This window comes from Dermochelys coriacea, chromosome 11 (assembly GCF_009764565.3).
Source record: "Dermochelys coriacea isolate rDerCor1 chromosome 11, rDerCor1.pri.v4, whole genome shotgun sequence".
Classification (NCBI taxonomy): Eukaryota; Metazoa; Chordata; order Testudines; family Dermochelyidae; genus Dermochelys; species Dermochelys coriacea.
Genome location: NC_050078.2, coordinates 39,823,818 through 39,847,906, shown reverse-complemented (window position 1 = coordinate 39,847,906; position 24,089 = coordinate 39,823,818). Strand labels below are relative to the sequence as shown.

The window sequence follows — 24,089 nt, the reverse complement described above, 5'->3', positions numbered from 1 at the left end:
CTGTTTATTGCTAGGTATCTGGGGATTTCCCATTAATTTAATTTTATATTTTTCTTTTAAATAAATATTCAGACAACTTTTACTATTGGATTCAGGCACTCATGGGGATAACCACAATGTGAAGGAAGGAAGTATAAAAGAATAAAAGAGAAATTAGGATAAAGTACCTCAAAGAAAATGAGGTCACATTTTATATCAAAATTCCATTTATAAATTGTTTCAAAAGGATTAATAAGTGATTTATAGATGTTTTAATATATGGTTAATCAATTGTTATAAAGTCCAACAGGTCAATAAACTGCTTATAATAAACTATGACATGTTCTAGCCTATAACCATTTTGACATATACTATTTATGTCAGTAACATTCTTATAACATCTATTAATTATTTAACTCTTTATAAATCATTTATAAATGGAATCTTAAAGTGTAACAAAAAGAGTTGCTTCCATTGTACCTGGCTATCTAAGTTAAAAGACCAAAATGTACAGAAAATTACACGCCCAATTTCCTACCATCCTTAATGTTGGGCCTACTTGTCTTAACAGTATTACTTTAAAATCACAAATATGAATCTCTAATATTTTGTATAAAACCGATTTGAAAATTCTTCTCTGCAAAGAAATACACTGTGTGTTAGACATTAAGTTTTGTATCTTACTCGTTTGGCAATTCAGATTGTTGACAAGTCAAGATTTTTAGCTTCAGAAAGGGACCATTTTGTCCAAAGAACTATACTGATGTTGGGTATTTTAAAATACTTACTGTGAATTCCTATCTTGCATTATCTCTGTTAGTTTTCTCCATGGGTTATACGCAGAGTCAATGCTGTAAAGCCGCATGTGCATGGCCAAAACATGGAACAGCTGATCTGAATTGGTGAAGGAAAAAAAGATAATTTTGTTAAATATATCTAAAATATTTTATATCAATTTAGCACCATTTATTTCCGAAGCCTTATATAAAACCTGATGGCTTCTAGAATGTTATAAATGATGCTCTAATGACAGGTCTACAAGATTGTCTCTCTCTCTCATAACTTCCCTTATGCTTAGAAACCCAGTGATTATACCTAGGGCCCTACTAAATTCATGGCCGTGAAAAACGCTTCATGGATCGTGAAACCTGGCCTCCCCAGTGAAATCTAATCTTTTGCATACTTGTACCTTATACTATACAGATTTAATAGGGGAGACCAGCATTTCTCAAACTGGGGGTCCCAACCCAAAACGAGGTTGTGTGGGGGTCACAAGGCTATTGTAGGGAGTCAAGGTATTGCCACCTTTACTTCTGCGCTGCCTTCACAGCTGGAGAGTGGCACATGCTGGCCAGCCGCCCAGCTCTGAAGGCAGTCTCTCAGCCAGCAGCAGTGCAGAAGCAAAGGTCGCAATACCATGACACCCTTATTACTGCACTGCTGCTGCTGGTAGTGGTGCTGCCTTAAAAGCTAGGCTCCCAGCCAGTAGCCACAGAGCTTCCTGCTGCCAGGGGACGTTCCTGGAGGTGGATCTGACCCAGCCCCAGGAACGGCTTCTGCAGGGGAAGAGGAAGTCCCATCCCTCACCAGCCTGGTCAGGACCAGCAGCTGAAGCCTGGCGTATGGTAGGAGCCCACACCCAGGGCACCCCCTGCTCTGCCCTTATATTTATCAACAGAAGTAACTATTTGTGGGGTATAATTAGGGCCCTACCAAATTCACGGATGATTTTGGTCAATTTTGCGGTTGTAGGATTTTTAAAATTGTAAATTTCACTGTTTCAGGTATTTAAATCTGAAATTCATGGTGTTGTAACTGTGGGAGTCCCAGCTCTAAAGAGTGTCATGTGGGGGTCTCAAGGATATTGTAGCTGCAGTATTGCAAGGGTGGCCAACTTGTGACTCCGGAGCCACATGCAGCTATTCAGAAGTTAATATGCGGCTCCTTGTATAAGCACCGACTCCGGGGCTGGACCTACAGGCGCCAACTTTCCAGTGTGCCAGGGGGTGCTCACTGCTCAACCCCGGCTCTACCACAGGCCCCACACCCACTCCACTTCACCCCTCCCTACCCCCTCTCCTGAACCTGCCATGCCCTCACTCCTCCCTCTTCCCCCCACCAGAGCCTCCTGCATGCCACGAAACAGCTGATCGGGAGGTGCGGGAAGGGAGGGGGAGGCACTGATTGGCAGGTCTGCTGGTGGGCGGGAGGTGCTGGGAATGGGGGGGGAGGGAATTGATGGGGCTCTGCTGACATATTACTGTGGGTCTTTGGCAATGTACATTGGTAAACTCTGGCTCCTTCTCAGGCTCAGGCTCGCCAGCCCTGCGGTATCGTCACCCTTATTGTGCACTGTTGCTGGTGGTTACTGATGAAACCAGATTTTCATAATACAACTTCAAATATCAATCAGAATTCATGAGTTGTATAGATATAGCCCCAATTCGTAACAGTGACACCACGCTCTCACTTGTTTGTCTCGTATCTGAAGTACTCTTCTTGTGTTCCATATGTCTACGGTTTAAAATTCCTAAAGTTCCTGGAATCAAAGGTTCAGATCCCAGCTGGGTCAACTCAGCCCTTCATCTTTTGGGGGTAGAAACTTTTAGTGCCACAAGTTTATTTTGCAGTCATCTTTTGGATAAGACTTTAAAAACAGAGTTTCTGCCTACTTTGCATTGACATTACAGATAGCATGGTATTTTTCTTAAGGACACTATTTTGCCCACACTTCTGCAATGCGTTGTGCAGTCTGTTGTCCCCCTCCAACCCAGATGCGGCTGTATTTCAAGGGCCTGGATATATATGATTATTTTCAAAATACTTTTGGAATCCTTTTGAACAAAAGACACTATAATACTATTAATGTAAGTTATTACAGAATCGTATATTAAATGTGATTATTGCCACATAGATGTGAATTGTACAATTGGTCCATAGAAACAAACTAATATATTCATGAATTACAGATAATTATTCACTTGGACTACATCCATCTGCTCTTTTTTCAGATTTCCTCTTTGTTATGTAACTTAGGCTGGCAGTCACAATCAGTGCAGGCAACATCTTCAGATTTTTACATTTTGCAGGTTTTGAGACCCCTGAAGCCCTTTCAATTACTTCTTGTATGTTTGTTGTACAATTACATCCCTAGTGAAAGTGCATATGCTATTCTACTGTAACGTTTTAATATGAAAGTCCTATTTTTAAAAAATGAACTTTCTAGGTTTCCCATAATTTGGCTCAGTTTTCCCTTCCTTCACTATGTTTTCTTTCATTCTACACTATATGTAGGTGTCTTCTGCTGTATCTGTTTCAGTGTCTGTCCCCCCAATTCTTCTGTAAAGTTAAATAATGGTTCCTTCTTATTTTCACTCTCTCCTCCTCTACTTCCCTTCAATTTTTCCTTTTTGCTCAATCCTCTCTCCCATTTTCTCCTCTATTATTTTACTTCTTTCTCTTGCTTCATGTTTAATCTCACTCCTTTCTTCTCTTTCTGCAACCCCCATTCCACCTGCACACACATCTACAGGTCTTCATATTTAAATAAAAATAGTAGCTATTTATTTTCCACAAATAGACAATTACTCAGATATTTGGTCGCCAAAAAAGTCTTATGCTAAAGTCAGCTGACTCTGCCAGAGCCTGAGGGCTGTAATTAGTTCCTGGGGTTTGTAAAATAATTGAAGATGTAGATGACACTGGAACTGATTGCTGTCACCTGCTTTCTGAATAAAGTCAGTCAATGAGGACAAAATAAATCCTCATTTCTCCTAGCAAGAAATCATAACAAAATGTTGTTTTGCTGACAGATTTCTCAATGTCCTAAGAATATACTGATCTTTCAGAAAATTATACTAATTTCTTTTTATTTAAATGAACACCACAAAACTATTGGTTTCCTCCTTTCTCGTCTAAGGGAAAAAAATAGAAAACATGGTAATTTACACTAAACTGCTCCTTCCTTCAAACAGAAAGGAGCAATGAGGCAGAAATGTGCTCAGAGTAATTAACTCTTTGTTCCCATATTGATTATTTTCCAACCTTACATTTAACATAAAATGAATTGGTCAAGCATCTAATTCTAGCACCAGAGGGTTTATTATTTGTATGTTCTGGCTATATGTTTGTGAAATTAGGGCGTGTTGTATTGTAGTATTAATCTGAACAGAAAAATTTTTGTTGTTACCAAAAGCTTTATGAAACACAAAATCTTGGGGTTTGTTAGTTTTTGATGGATCGATGAGACAGCAATCCTACTACTACTTCTGTTCTATATAAATATGATGCAGAATATTCAGTCTAAGATAGGTAAAAATAAGCAATGCTTCTGCTGCATTTTTTTGAATGAAAAATTTTCTACGATGCTATTTTAAAATATAAAAATAATTCTACCATGTCAATGGAGCACAAACAGAGTGTTTTTTCTAGATTTAGAGTAACAAAAGAATACATTGCCCCCTAATGGGAACACAGTAGCAAAAAGACATGGTTTCTGAGTCTCTTCTTGATGTCTTTAAATATTCTTCACTGTTTAGTAAAATGAAATCCTGAAGTGGCTATTTGGTTTTTTTTTTACTACTCCTTTGCGGTGACTATGTGATTATGAAAAGCAAGAGAATAAGGACTAAGAGAAAACAGAGAAAGGCATGACATGCCGTTACTTCACAAAAATTGGCTTGTCTTGGATACATCAATATTCACACGACAACATTCCTGCTATTCTACTTCGAAAGTTTTCCTGCTTATGTGTTTGTGTGATGGGGTGGAAGTCCATGGGGGGCTACACAAAGACAAAATTTATCTGCCTTTATATATTGTGTTCTGCCATGACTGCACCTCACCAAAGTGTGGATAGAGGCCTATAAAAAGCAGTTACCTCATTTTCCATATACTTTGTCTTAAAGATCTAAAGTACAGCCTCTTCTGTTAAGAAGCAAAAGCAATATATTAAATGACAATGAATCATTAAAGAGTCACCCTAACTGTTCTCCAGCAGCAAGAAGATGACAGCCATAACTCAACAGGCATCCCAGATACCTCCACAAACAGTATTTCTTATGGGCCCCTCTCCCAGGGATAATACAAAGTCATCAAGCAGTGATGACGGTGTGCAGAAGCAAGTGAGGGGTCTGGCCTGGAATCTCCAAACTAATATACTTCAAGCTATTTGAAAAAGTCTGTTAATTTTTTTAAATCATAGAAGTACCAAAAATTACAGGTTTACAATGTAATGAATGGTATAGGACAACGTAAACTGGACTCTCCTATTTTTCCTCATATAATACATGTGTGAGGTGAGAGTCAATTAAGTTGACCAAATGTAAATAAATTTAATTTAAAAAGAAAACCACCACACAATACAATTAAGTTGTGGTTTTCACTGCCAGAAGTTAGCACTGAGTCCAAGAGCTTACAAGGACTCAAAGGATTAGACATTTATATGGATAATGAGAACACCCACAGTTAGATTAAATGGATATGTTCCTTCAGCGGGCTTACTTACATGAGTAAAATTAAGCACCCACCCACAAGTTTGCAGGATCAGGGCCTTATTACTATTTACAAAGAGGAGTTAGATTGTTTTCGTTTTCAGAGAGTACCTATTTATGAGCACAAACTATGTAACATACTTAAATCATCTACATTTACAGTCAGTTTTCACTTTGATTTATGGTAATTTATTACCACTCCCCTCAAAAATTATCTTGCTCAGAAAAAATACTTAACCAGCTGCTGGGGATCTGTTCTTTTCAGCGGCCCCATGCCAGCTCTGCTTTCAGTGTTTTCTTATTGTGAAACAGCAGAGATGAATTAATCAGAGTCAGCACTTTCAAAAGAGCAGCTGGAGAGAAAAGACACTAGCACTGCTTTGGGACTGAAGCTGCGAGAGAATAGTCTGCTGATGTTCTCCCCCTCAAATATCAAAGATAACAGGCATTCTATCTATATCTACTTCACTTGCTGCTGTAATCACATCCTTTATTATTTTCAATATTAAGGAATACTGGTATGCATTTTTGATTCCACAGGAGGACAGAAAAAGATGGTCCCATATATGTTTTTATCTTTCATTTCTATCTATGCATAGGACAAACTAAACTAATTTGGAGACATGATTACATACGATTTTGACAGGTGAATGGCAAGATGTATCCAATGTCTGCTAAATTTACAATATCTACATGAAATTTACTGAAGCTACACATTTTCTTCTTGTTTAGTTTGGAACTCTTCTTCTGCCCTACACAGAAACTTTGCATATCTATTTAACCTACTGAATTGTCTTTTGCCAAAGAGAGAGTTTAGAAACTTCATTCACATGAGGTATCACATTCTACATATGGAATGGAGGAGGTGCTGTACGAGTGATGAAAAACTGCATGTTTGGCTCACATATTTATTTTACCCTTCAAAAGTCAAGAGCACATTTTTATCCTCAGTTCTTCTCACATTTGTATTTTTAAATACAGATAAATATTACCTGTTTTGCTGTAATGTTCATAAGTCTCTGTTTTGACTTTACTTTTCTTTATCTGCCCTTTTCTTCTCCCCATTCCAGAGACTATTATTCATATTTCCAGTGTTAACAGGGACAGCTCGCAAGAGACGCAAGCAGTCCTCTGCAAGTGAAGCATAGTAGGTGCTTCTTGTTTCAGGTGCAGTATGAAACCAGTAGCCCTATTGCACCCCCCCCCCAAACTCCTGGTCAGGACTTTATGTAGATCATTACTGGTGACATTGGCTGGAGTATTGATTTTTAACAAGGAGTTCCAGATTTCCTTTTTCTCTTTATAGAGCTTAGTTAGCCTATTTAATATCTTCAGTAGGAAAGACTTGCTGTCTGTCTTCCCATTCATCACCAATCCTTTAGACTGGAAATAGTGAGAAAAATTTTCCTTTCTGTGAAGGTCAGGAAAATCCTTTTTCTTTTAGGCAATAGGTGATGCAGCATTGTCAGACAAATCTAAGGCCTTGAGCACTACACTGATTAAGTAGCTAAAATCCTCTGGACCAAAACTCTTCAGAGTGGTGTCCTTACAGTAGGAGATCAATTTTAGAGAGGATGAGGGAGAAATTTGCGCTTTTTCTTTGAAGAATATCATTGGCTTTCTTTTTAGATTCCTTCCTCAAGTACAGAAGATATGTCAGACTTCTTAGCAACCAGCAAGTAGGGCTCTTTGCTATGTGATAAAGAATGCTTTTTGCTGCTATATTTTTAGAGTTGACCTCAGTGGTTAAGCTGAGTGGGAGCTATCTAGGTTCGACAGAAGTTTTGGCTTTCTTGAAATCAGTGTCAAGCCAGACTACCAGCTGTGACTGAAGAAGGCAAAAGGGGAGAAGGACACACCCAGATGGCTGAGGAGCCAGCAGCAGCAACAGCAATGTTTGCATACACCTGCAGATGCTCATAGTAGCAAAGGATCAGGAAGTAGTTGAAAGAGAGTTTTACCATTTTCTATGAGTCCTGTACGAAGTTAGCTGGAAATCTACTCAATTGTGCTCACGTTACTAGACTCTGCAAGATGGAAATGATACAATCTATACTGGGGGAATGATACAAGAACCAAATGACTTTCCTGGAAGAAACAACATACACCATCTCTGGTGGATACAAATTTCAGTATGGAAAGTGTGGTCAGATCCCAGGATGGTGCCAAGAGCTATCATTTGATTTGGCTAAAGAACTTGGTACAGAGTTTAATAGAGAGCATACTTATTATCTGTGCAATGCCATTTGTTTCAAGTGCTTAAGAAATTCTGTGTATCAAGAAAGCTAGCTAGGCTGATGGAAAACACTGAAGTAACTGATTAAAACAGACACTGGCATCACATCCATGACAACTGACATTATCAAGTCATCTGATAATACAGAATGCTGAGCTCTAAACTGAACAAGAACCATTAGAGAGGAGGTAGAAACAACCTAATGAGACAGTTTTTCATTGTTTAGGACCGCTATACAAGGAAAAGAAGGTGTTGAGTGTTTCATTTTAAGGACAGCTTACAAGAGTCCCAAATACTCTTCCTATATTCATATACATGTGAATTTCCTTCCAATTTAAAAAACTGGTGCTGTAAGCTCATAGGGAGATCACTGTTTTGTTTTTTTCCACCAAATCCATCCGATGAAGTGAGCTGTAGCTCACGAAAGCTTATGCTCTAATAAATTTGTTAGTCTCTAAGGTACCACAAGTACTCCTTTTCTTTTTGCGAATACAGACTAACACGGCTGCTACACTGAAACCTGTTTCCTTTGCCTTTCTCACAGTCAGCTCTGACAGGAAGCCTACACCAGAAATGAGCTTTCATCCCAGGTTGAGATCAGAAATGTTGTTGAATTTTCCTAGCGCCACCTGCTGCTATCAGGGTACTTTGAATTAATAGTTACTCGGAAAAGATAAGCAAATACAACTACTTAAGGAAAGCAATATGGAAAAATAGGCTTTTGTGATATTTATGGGCCATTAGAGAGAGAAATACCATAATGAAACACACATCAAAGGAACATCAGAACCTAGTAGAGAAGACAGGTGGAAGAGAGACTCTGGATCAAAAATGTCTGTACTACATTAGAAGATGAACACTGCTACTTAGACATTGAAGGAATCAATAGGATTTATAAAAAACTCAAGAAGATGACATCTCTTCTTATCATATCCCTTTCTCCTTAGTATTTTTATATCCCTTTCTCCTTAGTATATATGTTATTTATATAAGAAGAAAGAAGGTATTTCATATCACATTACATAACATTGCTCTCATAGGACAGGAGAATTCCATTCTGCATTCTTCTGACCAAATTCTAGAAAAAAAAGCAATTGAGATATAAACCTTTATAATAGCCCAAAGTAAAAAATAAAGTTTGTACAAAGATTAGAGGACATAATTATTTCTCCTTAACAAAAACATTTCAAGAACTCTGACGTCATGTTGCTATCAATGCCTGATGTCACACCACTTCTAAAAACAACCTTCATGTGAGATAAACAGGGCTTGACCTGCACGTTTGTGTTGTACACTGTATACAAGCATATATTTTCTTAAATTAACAACATTTTTAAACCTTAAAATGACAATTACATGGCCAGATTTCCTTTATCATTCGTGTCACACTGGCTCAGTCACTGACTCTAGCAGCTACATTAATCATTCTTAATTTTACTTCCCAAGTGCAGCTGCCCTCATGGTGCAATCTACTAAAACAGCACTTGACCTCTTTGTTCCCACCATCTTCACTGACTCTTGCTGCTGTAATAGCTCACCTGGGACAACATATTCCATTTTCTGCACTATCTTATCAAACAAACTTTACAGTTGTTACAAGACTAATACAGAGTGGTGTGCTTAATCACAAGAGAGATAACTCAATACCAAAGCTGTGAGAGAATCAAATGAAAGATCTATGGGGGCTTACATTGTCATGAATTTTAATTGTTCTATACTGAACAGAAGCAGGTTTAGAAAGACCACAAAGTTAGTACAGTACTGCACAAATAAAGCCTACATTTCCTAAGAATAAGATTAAACTCAAAATAGTATTAAATTACTACACAGGAAAACAAATTGCTTGCCTGCAATCATTTCATCTTTAAATAAGAAAAAAAAGCGATTCAATTCTATCTACATAATGAAGAAACTGCAGGTATTTTGTAAGTACATTTTTTTTAAAAAAATGGAACAAAATACAGAACTATGGAAGGATAATTACACATGGCAAACAAGAAGAATTTTACCAGGCTTATGTTTCTAAATTGTATTTTGTGAAATGACTATATAGAGAGAAAAACAAGAATTCCCCTTTTTAAAAACTGCAGCATCTGTTTTATGAATACAGTTAACTCATACACTTGAGGGACATATTTTCACTCGGTCCACAGACATCCCAATGGCCTGAATGGACTCTCTCTGTATGGGAGGTTGAGGACAGAACAGTCTCATTAAGTTAAACACCATTTCATAAAACCTGCTAACTAGGAAAAACAATTCTCTTCTCATTAGTCAAAATCTTACTGTTCAAAGCTAAACATATTAATACTAAACTCAAGTCCAGTGTGATTCTGTTCTAGGAGGACCTACATTTAAACAGAAGTCTATTTTATTGCAAGATTTAATGTGACTGAATAGTATTCCAGTCAGCTGACAATCCAAGCTTTTTTACCAATTTAATGAATGCAATATAAATAGCATGCGAATAAGTTAACAACAATTAGATGGCATTCATGGTTTTGTAGTTTGTTTATTTAAAACAACATGATCTTAGCTTTAATAGTGCATTTCAACTGAAGCATCTAAAGCCCTTTTTCAAATTTTCTGAACTATGGGCAGATATTTAAAACTACTCCCACACCTGACTTACCCATGTAAAAGACATGCTTAGATATGACTCCGAGATTTACACAGTCAGGTGTGTGAACATTTGTCCCAAATATTATTTTAGGTATTTCTAATATATAAATCACTAGAATATACAGGGATTATGCGACTCAGCTTTTAAGTGCAGCCACGGCTGCAACCACAGCCATGGCTAACATATTATAGCAGAACTACACAACAGTTTAGGACAGCAACTGAAGAACACAGTGTTCCACTGAAATTTCAGTATATAATATTGATAAAAACAAAAATGCAAGCTTAGGAAATATGCAATTATATTTATAAAAAAAGTAGAAAAACAACAACATTTTAGGGCATGTAACAACGTTAACATAACTTAATTTCAAAGTCTTTTCTTTCCCCTCTTGTGTGTGACATGGGCCAAACTCTCATAACATAACATAAAACTATTCATTGTTTTTGTCCAAAAACCCTATTCTAAAAAATTCTGTCATATACGAAAATGAATCTGGATTGAAATCTTAAGGTTTTGTTTGTGAGACTATTTACCTTTCAACACATGCAATTAATTCCAATTAGTATACCAGGAATTCTGTGTATCAACGGGCAAAGTACTCTATCACAATATTCAATGCAAACTTCCCGAGTCAGCTTCTGACAGGCTGAGTGGTTAATCAGGAGTTTATCAGAAAAACCTTTTAAAGTACTGTAACTTAACCATTTTTAATGAAACATGTGTTGTGTACTAGTTTACGTATATCATCTCTATTTAACCTTGGGTATGAAAGAAAGAGAGAACTTACATTAAATTACATACAGGACCCTTGGAGGATGTCTGTCATATACATTTTTAATTTTTTTTTTTAAATTGCGCTTTGTTTTAAATAAAAGCTACAGTTTGAGTGCTCTTTTGAAGAGCTCACGACAAAAAACACTCTGGAAACTTTCTATTTAAATGATAAAATAGGTATCCTCATGGTTGTTTGGGTTTTAGTTTTACTTCAGTAAGGTATATTTCTGAGGCATAAACTGCTTCACCTTTCCTTTAAAATACATCAAATTTATCAGTTTATTTTTCAACTGTTTTTCCATTAATTTTCCAAAATTCATTTAATTTAGAAGTTACAAGCTGCCTTAAGAGACTATCAGCATGTTCACAAACAGTTGCATAATAACAGGTTTCAGAGTAGCAGCCACGTTAGTCTGTATTCGCAAAAAAGAAAAGGAGTACTTGTGGCACCTTAGAGATTAACAAATTTATTTGAGCATAAGCTTTTGTGAGCTACAGCTCACTTCATCAGATGCATTCAGTGGAAAATACAGTGGGGAGGTTTATATACACACACAGAGAACATGAAACAATGGGTTTTATCATACACACTGTAAGGAGAGTGATCACTTAAGATGAGGTTTCAGAGTAGCAGCCGTGTTAGTCTGTATTCGCAAAAAAGAAATGGAGTACTTGTAGCTCACAAAAGCTTATCCTCAAATAAATTTGTTAGTCTCTAAGGTGCCACAAGTACTCCTTTTCTTTTTCACTTAAGATGAGCTATTACCAGCAGGAAGAGGGGGTGGGAAGGAGGAAAACCTTTTATGGTGATAATCAATGTGGGTCATTTCCAGCAGTTAACAAGAACGTCTGAGGAACAGTGGGGGGTGGGGTGGGGGGAGAAATAATATGGGGAAATAGTTTTATTTTATATAATGACTCATCCACTCCCAGTCTCTATTCAAGCCTAAGTTAATTGTATCCAGTTTGCAAATTAATTCCAATTCAGCAGTCTCTCCTTGGAGTCTGTTTCTGAAGTTTTTTTGTTGAAGGATATCCACTCTCAGGTCTGTAATCGTGAGGCCGGAGAGATTGAAGTGTTCTCTGACTGGTTTTTGAATGTTATAATTCTTGACGTCTGATTTGTGTCCATTTATTCTTTTACATAGAGACTGTCTAGTTTGATCAATGTACATGGCAGAGGGGCATTGCTGGCACATATCACATTGGTAGATGCGCAGGTGAACGAGCCTCTGATAGTGTGGCTGATGTGATTAGGCCCTATGATGGTGTCCCCTGAATAGATATGTGGACAGAGTTGGCAACGGGCTTTGTTGCAAGGATAGGTTCCTGGGTTAGTGGTTCTGTTGTGTGGTTGCTGGTGAGTATTTGCTTCAGGTTGGGGGGCTGTCTGTAAGCGAGGACTGGCCTGTCTCCCAAGATCTGTGAGAGTGATGGGTCGTCCTTCAGGATAGGTTGCTACAACCTATCCTGAAGGACGACCCATCACTCTCACAGATGACTCCCCCAGTACCATTCTGAACCATGTATTGGTTGCAGCCCTACAGCAAACTTATTTATTTAACTCTGATTCCTGCTCACACCCGCAGAATTTGTAGCTGCTATATATAGACTTGTCTATGATATAACCGCATTTGTTCCAACCCCTCAGACAGACAAACACCTACAAGATCTCTATCAAGCATTCTTACAACTACAATATCCACCTGCTGAAAACAAAAAACAGATTGACAGAGCCAGAAGGGTACTCAGAAGTCACCTACTATAGGACAGGCCCAACAAAGAAAATAACAGAAAGCCACTAGCCATCACCTTCAGCCCCCAACTAAAACCTCTCCAACGCATCATCAAGGATCTACAACCTATCCTGAAGGATGACCCATCACTCAAAAACATTATTCAAAAACAGACTCCAAGGAGAGACTGCTGAATTGGAATTAATTTACAAACTGGATTCAATTAACTTATTTGAATAGAGACTGGGAGTGGATGAGTCATTAAATGAAGTAAAACTATTTCCCCATGTTATTTCTCCCCCCACCCCACCCCACCCCCCACTGTTCCTCAGACGTTCTTGTTAACTGCTGGAAATGGCCCACCTTGATTATCACCACAAAAGGTTTTCCTCCTTCCCCCCCTCCTTCCTGCTGGTAATAGCTCACTCTCCTTACTCCTTACAGTGTGTATGATAAAACCCATTGTCTCATGTTCTCTGTATGTGTATATAAATCTCCCCACTGTATTTTCCACCGAATGCATCCGATGAAGTGAGCTGTAGCTCACGAAAGCTTATGATCAAATAAATTTGTTAATCTCTAAGGTGCCACAAGTACTCCTTTCCTTTTTTGCACAAACAGTTGTGTATTTCATCAGGGTGTTTTTCAACCACTGGCTGATATTCAGGTGTTGGTGATAAAATACTGATATAAGGAAAGTGATACTATGTATTATCAAAACTTTTAAATAGGCAAAAACAATATGTTCTTTTGATATTAATATAACATCAAATATTTTTACAGTGCTTTAAGGTCTGGTAAATTTAGTTCATTCCACTTTTATCACACATCAAAAAATCGTAAGTGGTACTACTATGGGGCTGATAAGTCTCATATTTCTGAAGACTCGTGGCTCAACATAAAAAAACATTCCTTTACTCACTATAGGCCACTTTCTCCAATTAAAAAAAATTATCCTAACTTAGAAACATTAAAATGGCAGAGCATGAACAGACACTGATAGTCATGTGAGCCAAAAGGCCAGATTGCTACTATCAAAGACCTGTCATTTATTAATCAATTTCACTCAGAACACATCCAGTACTTTCTATACATAGACGCAATCCTTGTCCCAGCGAGCACACAAATACTTTTCACTTATATAGAGACTCCCATTCAAGGTTTTCATAGCTCTTTACAAATATTATGCGTCACAACAACCCTGTGAGAGAGGTAATATATCCATTTCACAGCTGGGTAAAAGGCAGTGAGAAAATCTCCATTATACCAATTTTACATTTGGATAAACTAAGGAACAATGACTCATTCAAGGTACCCAAACATAGACAGAAACAAAACTGGGAATAGAATCGTAGTCATCTTCACCAGCCATGAGACAATACCTCCATTTCAAGAATTCCTATGGAAATAAGTCTTACGCAGAAGCAGCTGTTGTTCTGCAGCTGTGTGGGAAATGTTTTGCTAATACACACTGGATAATATGCTGTTTATTGTACATTACATTCAAAAAATGATGTTAAAACAACATTATTTAGATTGCAAAGCAAAGCACTTGAAAGTTAGAAGTCCACACAATCTTAATTCTGCCTCTTTGTTCACCCACGCTGTACACTGAATGAGGCAGTGGGTTTTATGTAGAAAATAGTACGTGATTATGTTATTAAAAACAACATAATGCAAATGCACAAGTGGGCAGAATTAAGGTTGCATGGATAATTGTAAATCTGGTGCTTCCTAACTTTAAAATGCTAGGATTTTTTTTTTAAAAAGGAGAAAGGTGAACATAAATCCTATTATGTGCAACTGTACCCTCCCATCACTTATCAGCAGACTCTGAACCTAAGCCTTCAGCAATGCACCAAAGACTTCAAACCACTTAAGCTACAGAACTAACTACATTGGCTGGTAAAAGGCTCCACCACCCCTACTCCTCCAAAAAAGGGAATGAATCACAGGGTCCTGATGCTGGGTCTTGGCAGTGAGTGTGGATGACAAAGCCAAGCCCAGCCCAGCCCAAGCCAGGCTCCCCCCTCCCCACCACACACATACACCCCACCCCAGGGGCTGGGTAAGTTCCAAGAGATGGGCATGGGCCACTGGGACCATGTGCCGGTATTGGTGGAGAGCCTAGCCCAGTCTGGCTCCCTCAACTATAGCCGCTTGGATAGTTCCCTAGCCTTCCCAGTATAGCATCTGCTGCAGCATGAGCCCGGCCTCAAACGTGCTGTGTTATTATTTTGATAGGCTGCCCAAATTTTCCTGAAAAAGGTAAACCACGGAAGGGAAATGATCATTTTTAACACTTTATATCTCCGCAAATTCATGGGAGAAAGAAAAAGTACTTAGCTTTCCTTGCCAAACAGCAAGGTCTTTCTGAAAACAATGGAAGTGTAAAAGCTTCTCAAAATAAAGGTCACAAGAATTTTTATCATGACAAGTGTTAAACAATTAAATATAGGTATCACCACCAGCTCCCCCATTAAAGAGTCTAGTGTGAAAAAAAACAATGTTGTGGATATCTACTTACTAGCGATAGCAGCCAGGGTTGTACAAAAATTCTCTGGCAAAGTAAATTGCTTTTGTATACGCATTATCTTTTGCTTTTAAAACACTTATAGCTGCTTTGTTTTTATAATTTTAAATCATTCAAATGGTATTACATGGTTATGATGATATTTGCTTTCTAAACAGATTATCTTTACAATACAGGAATATTCTTTGTGGATAATCTTTGTAAATTACACTTCTGTTTTCTCTTAACCAAAATTACAGTAAACAAAAACAAAAAATTAGCAATCTGAAAAAACTCTAGCATAGAAATAATAAAAAGTTGACAATAGTAGACCTAGAATATATGCTAAAATGTAAAAACAGGCAGCATCTTTATTTTAAGCTAAATTTCACAGTTCTCGATTAATTTTAAAATAATTTAAATCACACAATAAATTAAACTTACTTAAACAAGATCTTTTTCCAGCTGTGCTTGCCCCGCCTAAGCATAAATTGCCTCCTCGATGAACCAGTTCAAGTTCCAAGTTTGTTCTGCATAAAATATATAAAGGTATTAGGATGGAACTTCAGGATTCAAGCGTTTATAGACAAAAAGGAGCTTCCATAAGCTCGCATTGTATACCATAGGGAAGAATGCTGCACATTAGTCGCTTGGTGGTTACAAAAAGGTAATGTTTGACCATTACAAATAGCAAATATAATACTTTTTTGATTTAAACAGCTTGGTTGGCAAGTATTATATAAGGCACTCAAACTACAATGGTGAGTGCATTACCAATAAATAAGTATATTTATTTTGCAGCATGCATCTTTTTCAGACACTTTCACAACTCATTGCTGCTAGTGGAATTGTTGTGCAAACCTGGAAAGACAATTTATAACTCAAAGTCAACAAAATTTTAAGAAGTTAGATATATTTAGAACATGTGACTTCCTTTGTGAGGCACAGAATTTTTTTTAAGTAATTTACAAACAAACAAACATAAATCAGATACTTTATCTTCAGAATATTTTAATTCCATTACAATGGAAGCCCTGTCCTTCGTTTGGGAACAATGTTATTGAAAGCCTTGGCGGTAAATTTTCAGTGAAAGGCACTGGGATTTAGCTGTGTAACTCATTAGTATGAGATGGGAGTTGTGCAACGAAATCCCTGTATGTCACATTAACACTTTACTTCTTAGTATGTTATAATATTCTGATGATTAGATACTATTTTTTGGCCAAATTCAATAACGTTTGACTTTGGAATTGGATGTTTATGTACTGTATTACCGTTTACCCTCAAGACACTGATCAAGCAATTTACATTTTGTCTTCTGAAAATTTGTTTTAACAAATAAACATGCATCCCTACATTTCTGGTATAGGAAGACAAAATTACTATTCTGAAGTGATATTATGCTAAATTAATTCAAACTGCAATCTTTTTCCTTATATGTTTTTCTTTAATTGAAATTAAATAAACAATTTCTAGACTCAGTATAATTTGACTGAATATCACTAATTGCAAGAAAACCTATTTTAGAATTTTAGGCATATGCATATTTAATCTAAACTACAGGATGAAGAGAACAGAAAAATACTTCATTCAAAATAAAATATTTGGAAAAATTTCAGCTCTATCAGGTTAAGAGACTACAGTGTTCTTCATATACAGTGTTTGTAAAGATACTTTCATGTTTCTAAAATAGTAACATTTCAAAATATTAATATCCCTAAATTTGCAGTTCATGCCACCCATTTCTGAAGGAATGCTTTAATCCTCTCTACCCAGGGGGAAAAAAAAAAAAAAAAAAGCAATTTAACACTGATAATGTTCCTGCTCAGAGCTCCATCTGGTAGCTGCTGATAAGGGCATCTGTGTGACAGGGGAATTTTCCACTCTTCAGGCGATTTGCAGTGCTCACTGAACTTCTAAAACCTACCAGCAAGGAAGCAGGGACAGGGATTTCATATTAGTGGGCAGAACAGCAAGTGTAGATCAGCATGTGTTAGTTCATCTTTGGAATATAAATGAGACAAATGTTTTATTTCTACAAATCTTCTGATGACTAATTTGTAAATTAATGGCAGTCTTCTACTACTAAAACCAAGACATTTGCTAGATGTTATTTAAATGATTTAATCAGAAACACTATCTCAATCTCTTAAGAACAAATATGTCATTGCTAGAATTTCCAATTTTCCTTTCACTAAGACATGTATACAATCTTACAAAAGCAAAAGTCAAGGACAAATCTGACAGAACAAGACATGCAGGCAGTACTATGCTCCGCAGAAGGAGAGTTCTGGTGACAGACAATCCCTCCCCAGCCCTCTTCTCCCCGCAACCCCCCAGCACACTCACTCTCTTTCCCTCCCAAGAGAGTAAGGCACCTCCTTACAGTGTATCGTATCTCCACAACAGAAACACCAGCCCTCTTCCGGTGAGGCATCCCCTCCAAACATGCTCTTATTTGTGGGAAATGCTTTCCCCTATTATGCTCAATCTTCTGAGAGACTAGAGCACTTCTCCCATAAATAGGCACTTTCAACGTGGCGTTTTCCCCATATTACCCGAAAAGATTAGGGTTGGAAGAGACCTCAGGAGGTCATCTAGTCCAACCCCTAGTTCACAGCTCAGTTGTTGGATAGAGAGCTGCACTACACTTCCTGTTCTCTTCATCCCCATTCACATTCACATCCATACTGAGGTATTGGTTAGCCCCTACAGTCAATCACCCACTAATGGAGAAAAATAAAGCTGAACTCTTACCATCTAATCTCCTGTCACTGATGGAAAAGTAGAGACACCTGACATACCCTAAATAAGAGATGTGGAAAGTAAACTTGTCTCTTGATCGAACCCTCCACTATCCCACCTCCCTCAATGAAAAGTAAGAGAGATCAGCCACTTCCAGCCTGATACACCGTCTCTCTCAGAAGAGGAGAAGCAAAAGGAAGTGCAGCCTCTCCATCTTTCACTGGGGCAGGGACATAGGAAGCACAGCCTCATTTGGATTGCTCTTCCTCCCCCACTGAAGAAACTGAGAAGGGAGGGCTGCTTTGGCTCAGCTCTTGCTTCCTTCTGATGCAAGAAAGGGACCTTTTTTAATTCATGTTTGTGAACCTGAAAAATATATGTGATGTCTTGTTTTTTAGTAGCCATCAGAACAGAGTAATACAGGGGTATAGATAAGTTACCCCTCTGCTACTGCTCTTGAGCAGGAGGGGCAGATAAAGGGATGGAAAGCATGTCTGGAGGAACCAGTCCCTCTCCTACCTTTTCACAGGAACAAGTATTAGAATGGGAAAGTCCACTACCACTACCATTACCTCTCTCTCACCTCTTTAAAAAGTTAGCATGTACGAGACAGTGAAAAGGGAAGGGGGGAGGGGAGAGCTGTGTGTCAATGTATATATAGCTTACAGCATAAACAATGGCTTTGTCTAAACATCAACAAAGAAGAACTCTATCATATGCGATGTGACAGAAGCAGTTTACAAGATGCTGCCACAAATGACAACCATCAGTACAACGTGGAGCTATTACAATTAAAAGTAACATACATACACCACTGTACTAGGCCTATAAACGCCTGTGAAGAGAGAGAAATGGCGCAAATGGAGGAACAGACTCAGGTAGCAAGATAAGAGATTGGGCAAAAGAAAAAAGGGACCTCTATAGATAGTTAAGTAGCTGCTTCTCCAGCTGCACACACAGATCAGGAAGCAATGGCCACGGAATGTCTCTATACTGGGACAGCTGGCAAGAACTAGCTCTCTCCTCGTTAACAGCTGCAGAATACCCCCTCTACTTCCATTCCTTTACCTCTACTTGAATGTGTCTAGGCAGCAAGAGAGTAATGGGTGAGGAAAGCATATTGCATTCACACTGCTACAGAAAGTAATGAACTGCTACCACTGGCTACCTCAGGGCATCATGACTCAATCAATAATACCCCACTTTCAGTATGTGGAGTTTGCAAATGGCTGCCCAAATGCCCCTTTCCTCTATTGCATACCATATCTTCTCTTCAGCTCTGCTTCAAAATTTCTTCTTACTTGCAAGATGGCTCCTTAGAGAAGGCAGGGAAGGATTTCTCTTATTACAGATAGTACCCCAGCCTATCCTCTGACAGAAACTGGAACATGGGGCTGATTAAGGCAAAACGATTCAGAGATTTATAGATTAATTCACTGGCTAATAAAACAGCAAGGTTGAAGGTCCAGTGGATATAATAAAAAATATTTTTGAAAAGTGCTTTATTAGGAAGTGGCCAATTGTCATCTTGATCACTTTACGTTGCGCCTTTATCCCAACTCTCTGTCTGTCCGTGTTTTTGATTGTAAGCTCTTCCGTGTTTGTACAGTTTCTAGTGTATTTTGCACAGGCAGAAACAAATTAATAATAATAGTGAACTAACTATATATAGTTTGACTAAGACAGACTACAAAAGGAGAAAAGTGGGCAAGAAGGTAAGAATCGACAAATAGCAGAAAGTGTGCTACAAGGAAAATGACAGCCACAGAAACAATGAGATGGGATTAAGAAGGGAAAATTTAGGCTGAATAACAGGATAAACTTCCTGATAGTGAGGAGTACAATTCTGTCATTTAACAGTGAAGTGGAGGATGCTCTATTGCATGGACATTTAAAATTACACAAAAAGACACTAGAAAAAGTACAACGAAGAACAATCCTGCTTCAGATAAGGAGGTGAACTGCTGACCTACATAGGACATTCTTATTTCTATTAATGTTATGGGTATTAAGGTTAAATTAAATGCTTTTAAAATAAAGGTTTATGGTCATAGACATTCCAACCCTACAGTCCTTGTACAGATAAAATTCAAGGACAGTTCTGTGCACGTTGGACTGCTGAATAAAGTCCTAAATCATTAAGAGTGAAATTAACACTGCTGCAGAAGACCTGGCAAAGGACCTCCATGCTACCTCACATGTATGGGAACAATATGGAGTGGCTGGATCCAGTGTTTGAAAACCTCCATGTAGGCGAAACAGAAAGCAGCGACCACTTATCCAGTCCAAAGGATGAAAGAACAGCCATGGATGGGGAATGAATTTTATCTCCCCCACCCTAAGGGATGTTCAGGTCATCTATCTTTAAAGCAGTGTAAGGAACAATGTAACACTGTTCTGGTCTGGAATATTTTTAACTCTCACAGGAGAAACACTGAATTCTGAATTTAGATTTTAGCACAAACACGGAATGTCCAATTTACTTTTTAAATTTGTTCCGCTGACATTTTCTATGTTGCATACCTTTTATATTATTATAAACAGGATTTTGCATTTTAAAAAGGCATTTAAGCAAATCATTTTTCACACAAGGAACATATTCATTAGATGAGCTAAACAGAGTGACAAGAAAACCTCAGCTGTGTACCCTTGTATACAACATAGTGTATAGATTATATTTAGATGGAGCGTACTATAACTGTTTTCTAATTTGAAATTATCTTTACCATACTTAAAAATGAATTTACTGTTTCACATTAGCTAAATATTCTACTTACAATGTCAACAAGACCCAAGAAAATCATTAAACTATTATGAAACAAAATGCAACTAAAGTACTCTTAAAGAATAATTTAAATAATTTTCCATTTAATCGCCTAGTTTGTTTTATAAATAAATGCAACAGTATTATATATCCATAAAAAACTAACTAGACACAACAGGGCTGCGAATCTTTACTATGACATGACTGTATTGTATTTGTATGAAAGCTTTGAATATTTGGAATCAATAAATGAAATTGTTCAGAAGAGGATTAAAATGTTATTCAGTATTAACAAAAAATCATCATTAGAAACTATATCAAAACCAAACAAACACTTTCTTTTACCAGTTAAGGTTGCTATGAAGCCCCACGAGGTAAATGCCCACACCCCAACCCCTAGCCCTGAGCCCCTCCCGGAGCCAGTACCTCGTACCTCCTCCTCCACCCCAACACTCTACCCCAGCCCGGAGTCCCCTCCTGCACCCAAACTTCCTCCCAGAGCTTGCATCCCTCACCTGCTCCCACACTCCACACCCCTCAGCCCCAGCCCAGAGCCTGCACCCCCTCCTGAACCCCAACCCCCTTCCCCAACCCAATGAAAGTGAGTGAGGATGGGGGAGGGTGAGCAACGGGGGGAGAATGGTGTGAGCAGAGCAGGGTTTTGGGGAAGGGACTGGGCCTCAGGGAACGGGCAGGGTAGATCCTGAGTTGCACTTAAATTCAAAAGGTGATCTTGTGTGTAAAAATGTTGGAGACCACTGCTCTAAGGGTACAGCTATTCATCGTTGTGTGGAAACCATTGCTCTTCTGTCAAACTACATCTGCTCAGCCACACTAGAGGAGCTTCCTGCCTGTCCAAGAAAAGTTTGCTAGTCCTCATACTAGTATGTCACATCATTGCTATTTAACATTTTCCTATTTCTCATGCAGAAACTAAATAGCTGCAGTACCATAAAAGAAAACTTTGTAACATGGGAGGAAAGAGGATATTATGGTGAATGAACTAGACTCAGAAAGAAATTAAATGGGCTTTTTGATTAGCAAATTCAATTTTGCTTTAATTGTATCTTTTCCCACATAAGTAAGTCTCTAAGAACAGCACTCTGTAACCATCCCAACTTGTGTTGAGAGCCAGTGAGATCTCCCATATTAAGTAGGGTCAGGCCCAATAAATACATAAATGGGTGTCCTACGGGAAGATATGTTGATGATTCAGGAAGCGACATCTTCCTTTGAGTCAGTGCTAAGCCAATGCCCCAACATGGTGGTTATGTCCCTTGATAATGGAGATGTGGTCTTTCAGAGGATATGCAGAACTCAGGTCCTATCTCTCCATCTCATTAGATTGGCTATTCTTAGTAGACATGGGTTAAATAAGGTCCATTCCAACACAGATAGTTCACTTCACACAACTAGCGATGTTATGACAAGTTTCAGAATAATGTGTGCTTGTCTTAAAGCTCCAGATGTTGGAGTTATGTGAATACATGAGAAACTCAGAATTCATTAAGAAACAAAACAAAAACAAAACAACCCCTCCCCCATAAAATTCTAGCCCTGATTGTCCTAGAGTGAAAAATGTTACTTCAGGGCACCCTACATGTTGAAAAAACAGAAAATAAAAAGAACCCAAACTTTATTATTTTTTAAATCTCATGATTGTTAAGCCAATCTCATGATTTTGGTGGATTTTCCTAATGATTTTTTTGGGCACTATTACTATAACAAATGCAAAAGGAATGGTCAAAACAGCTTAATGGACCTACCTAGCTACAGAATACATGAAGAGAAAATCATTGTCTGGTGATCCAGGAGTCTTGCTGTAGTCTGTATATTTCTTCTGGGTAGTACTTTTTATATCTTTCATTACAGATTCCATTTCCTTACTAAGATTGGTTTCAGACTACGAAAAAAGAAAAGGCATCAATAGGTTAACTTACTTATCTGGAGAAACGCAATACACAATTACAAAGCTTAAGATTGTCATTATAGCTATACACAAGAACATTTATAGGTTATATGAAAAATGTGTATTAAAAGCTGCTATCATACTTTTTTGTCTAGTAGAAAGGTATATTCTGAATAGGCAGGGAGATGGACAAAGCAATTTAACTGTTTTGTCTATATAACGTATAGAATTTTTAGTCTGTGCTATCTTAAAGTATAGTCAATGGGGCGTATAGATTGTGCAACAAGTACATGAAAATAACACATTTAAAATTGCAATCCTTAGCAAATGGAAGTATTGTTACTTTGAAATACCTTTTAAATAGAGATATTTCCTATGAGATTGGAAGACTAACATGATTTTACAGATCTAATTACATCTTTTTGAATGACATTATGAAGCAGCTACATTGTTATCTTTGCAAAACAAATAATCCATAATCTTACATGGTCTGAACTGACATACTTTAAATAGCTTCCAGTTACAAGGGATTCATGTTTTACATTGAAAAAAATAGTAAGCTTCATGAAATATGATTCAGTTCTATGTACATTACAAGAATGAATTGAATTAAACGAATAAGAAAAATTCCAAAAATAAACTTTTAGATTAATAATGTTTTGATCATAATTCTGTTTTTATTTTTAATAGGTAATGTCATAAAAGTTATAAACCTTTAAAATGTTTTGATTACATTTAATCCATTAAAAATAGTACAATTTTCCCATATAGAAAGAGGAGGAAAAATGTGGCTTCATAATTTAAATAAGTCACAGAAAGAAATATGAAACAAAGTTGAAAGGTAGAGGCAAATTAACAAGGATCTTTCTGCCTTACACTGATGCTTACTGGGAAAGTTCCCAGCTGTTCTTGAAGCTCTTCCACCTCTTTTATAAGATCTTGCATACTCTTGTTACTATGACATTGCAAAAGGCTTCTTTCCACATTGTTTCCAGGATAACAAGGGAGAACACTGTTTGCAAATTGCCTACAGAGGGGACAGGTAAATTCTCCTTTGTCCACAGAAAAACCCTGGAGGACCTGGTCATTCTTTAAAAAAAGAAAGAAAGAAAGTAGATACATATGAACTCAGTGAAGATCACAACTGTGTTCTTGAAATTTCATAGACAATATCTCACAGATAAAAATATAGACCATCTACAAATAACTGTAAACCAAGAATGATATGAATGTGCGCTTAATTTTGTAAGAGCACTCTAATTACTAAGACTGTCTCAAGATAGCCCCATAATTTACAAGTATTCCAGAATGTCCAA

General features: G+C 37.6%; 1 protein-coding gene and 1 long non-coding RNA gene across 6 annotated transcripts in view; both read right to left on the bottom strand.

Moving 5' to 3' along the window:
* UBR3 (ubiquitin protein ligase E3 component n-recognin 3) overlaps positions 1-24,089 on the bottom strand; it is a 215,276-nt gene that overhangs the window by 50,069 nt on the left and 141,118 nt on the right. For 3 of the 5 annotated variants that reach the window (XR_006277987.1, XM_038422811.2, XM_038422813.2), the window contains 4 exons: positions 23,650-23,862; positions 22,631-22,767; positions 15,800-15,885; positions 768-873 (listed from right to left, as the gene is read on the bottom strand). Coding sequence is in view for 4 of the 5 variants with exons in the window: in XM_038422811.2 (XP_038278739.1) it covers positions 768-873; positions 15,800-15,885; positions 22,631-22,767; positions 23,650-23,862 (542 nt within the window). In the remaining variant the exon portion in view is untranslated. The remainder of the gene's footprint in view (positions 1-767; positions 874-15,799; positions 15,886-22,630; positions 22,768-23,649; positions 23,863-24,089) is intronic. The other 2 variants (XM_038422812.2, XM_038422814.2) reach the window with 1 other exon arrangement.
* On the bottom strand, positions 5,560-8,660 carry LOC122458114. Its single transcript, XR_006277988.1, has 3 exons — positions 8,228-8,660; positions 7,853-8,077; positions 5,560-7,778 (listed from the first exon to the last, which is right to left on the bottom strand). It is a non-coding gene; the product is annotated as an uncharacterized LOC122458114 (long non-coding RNA).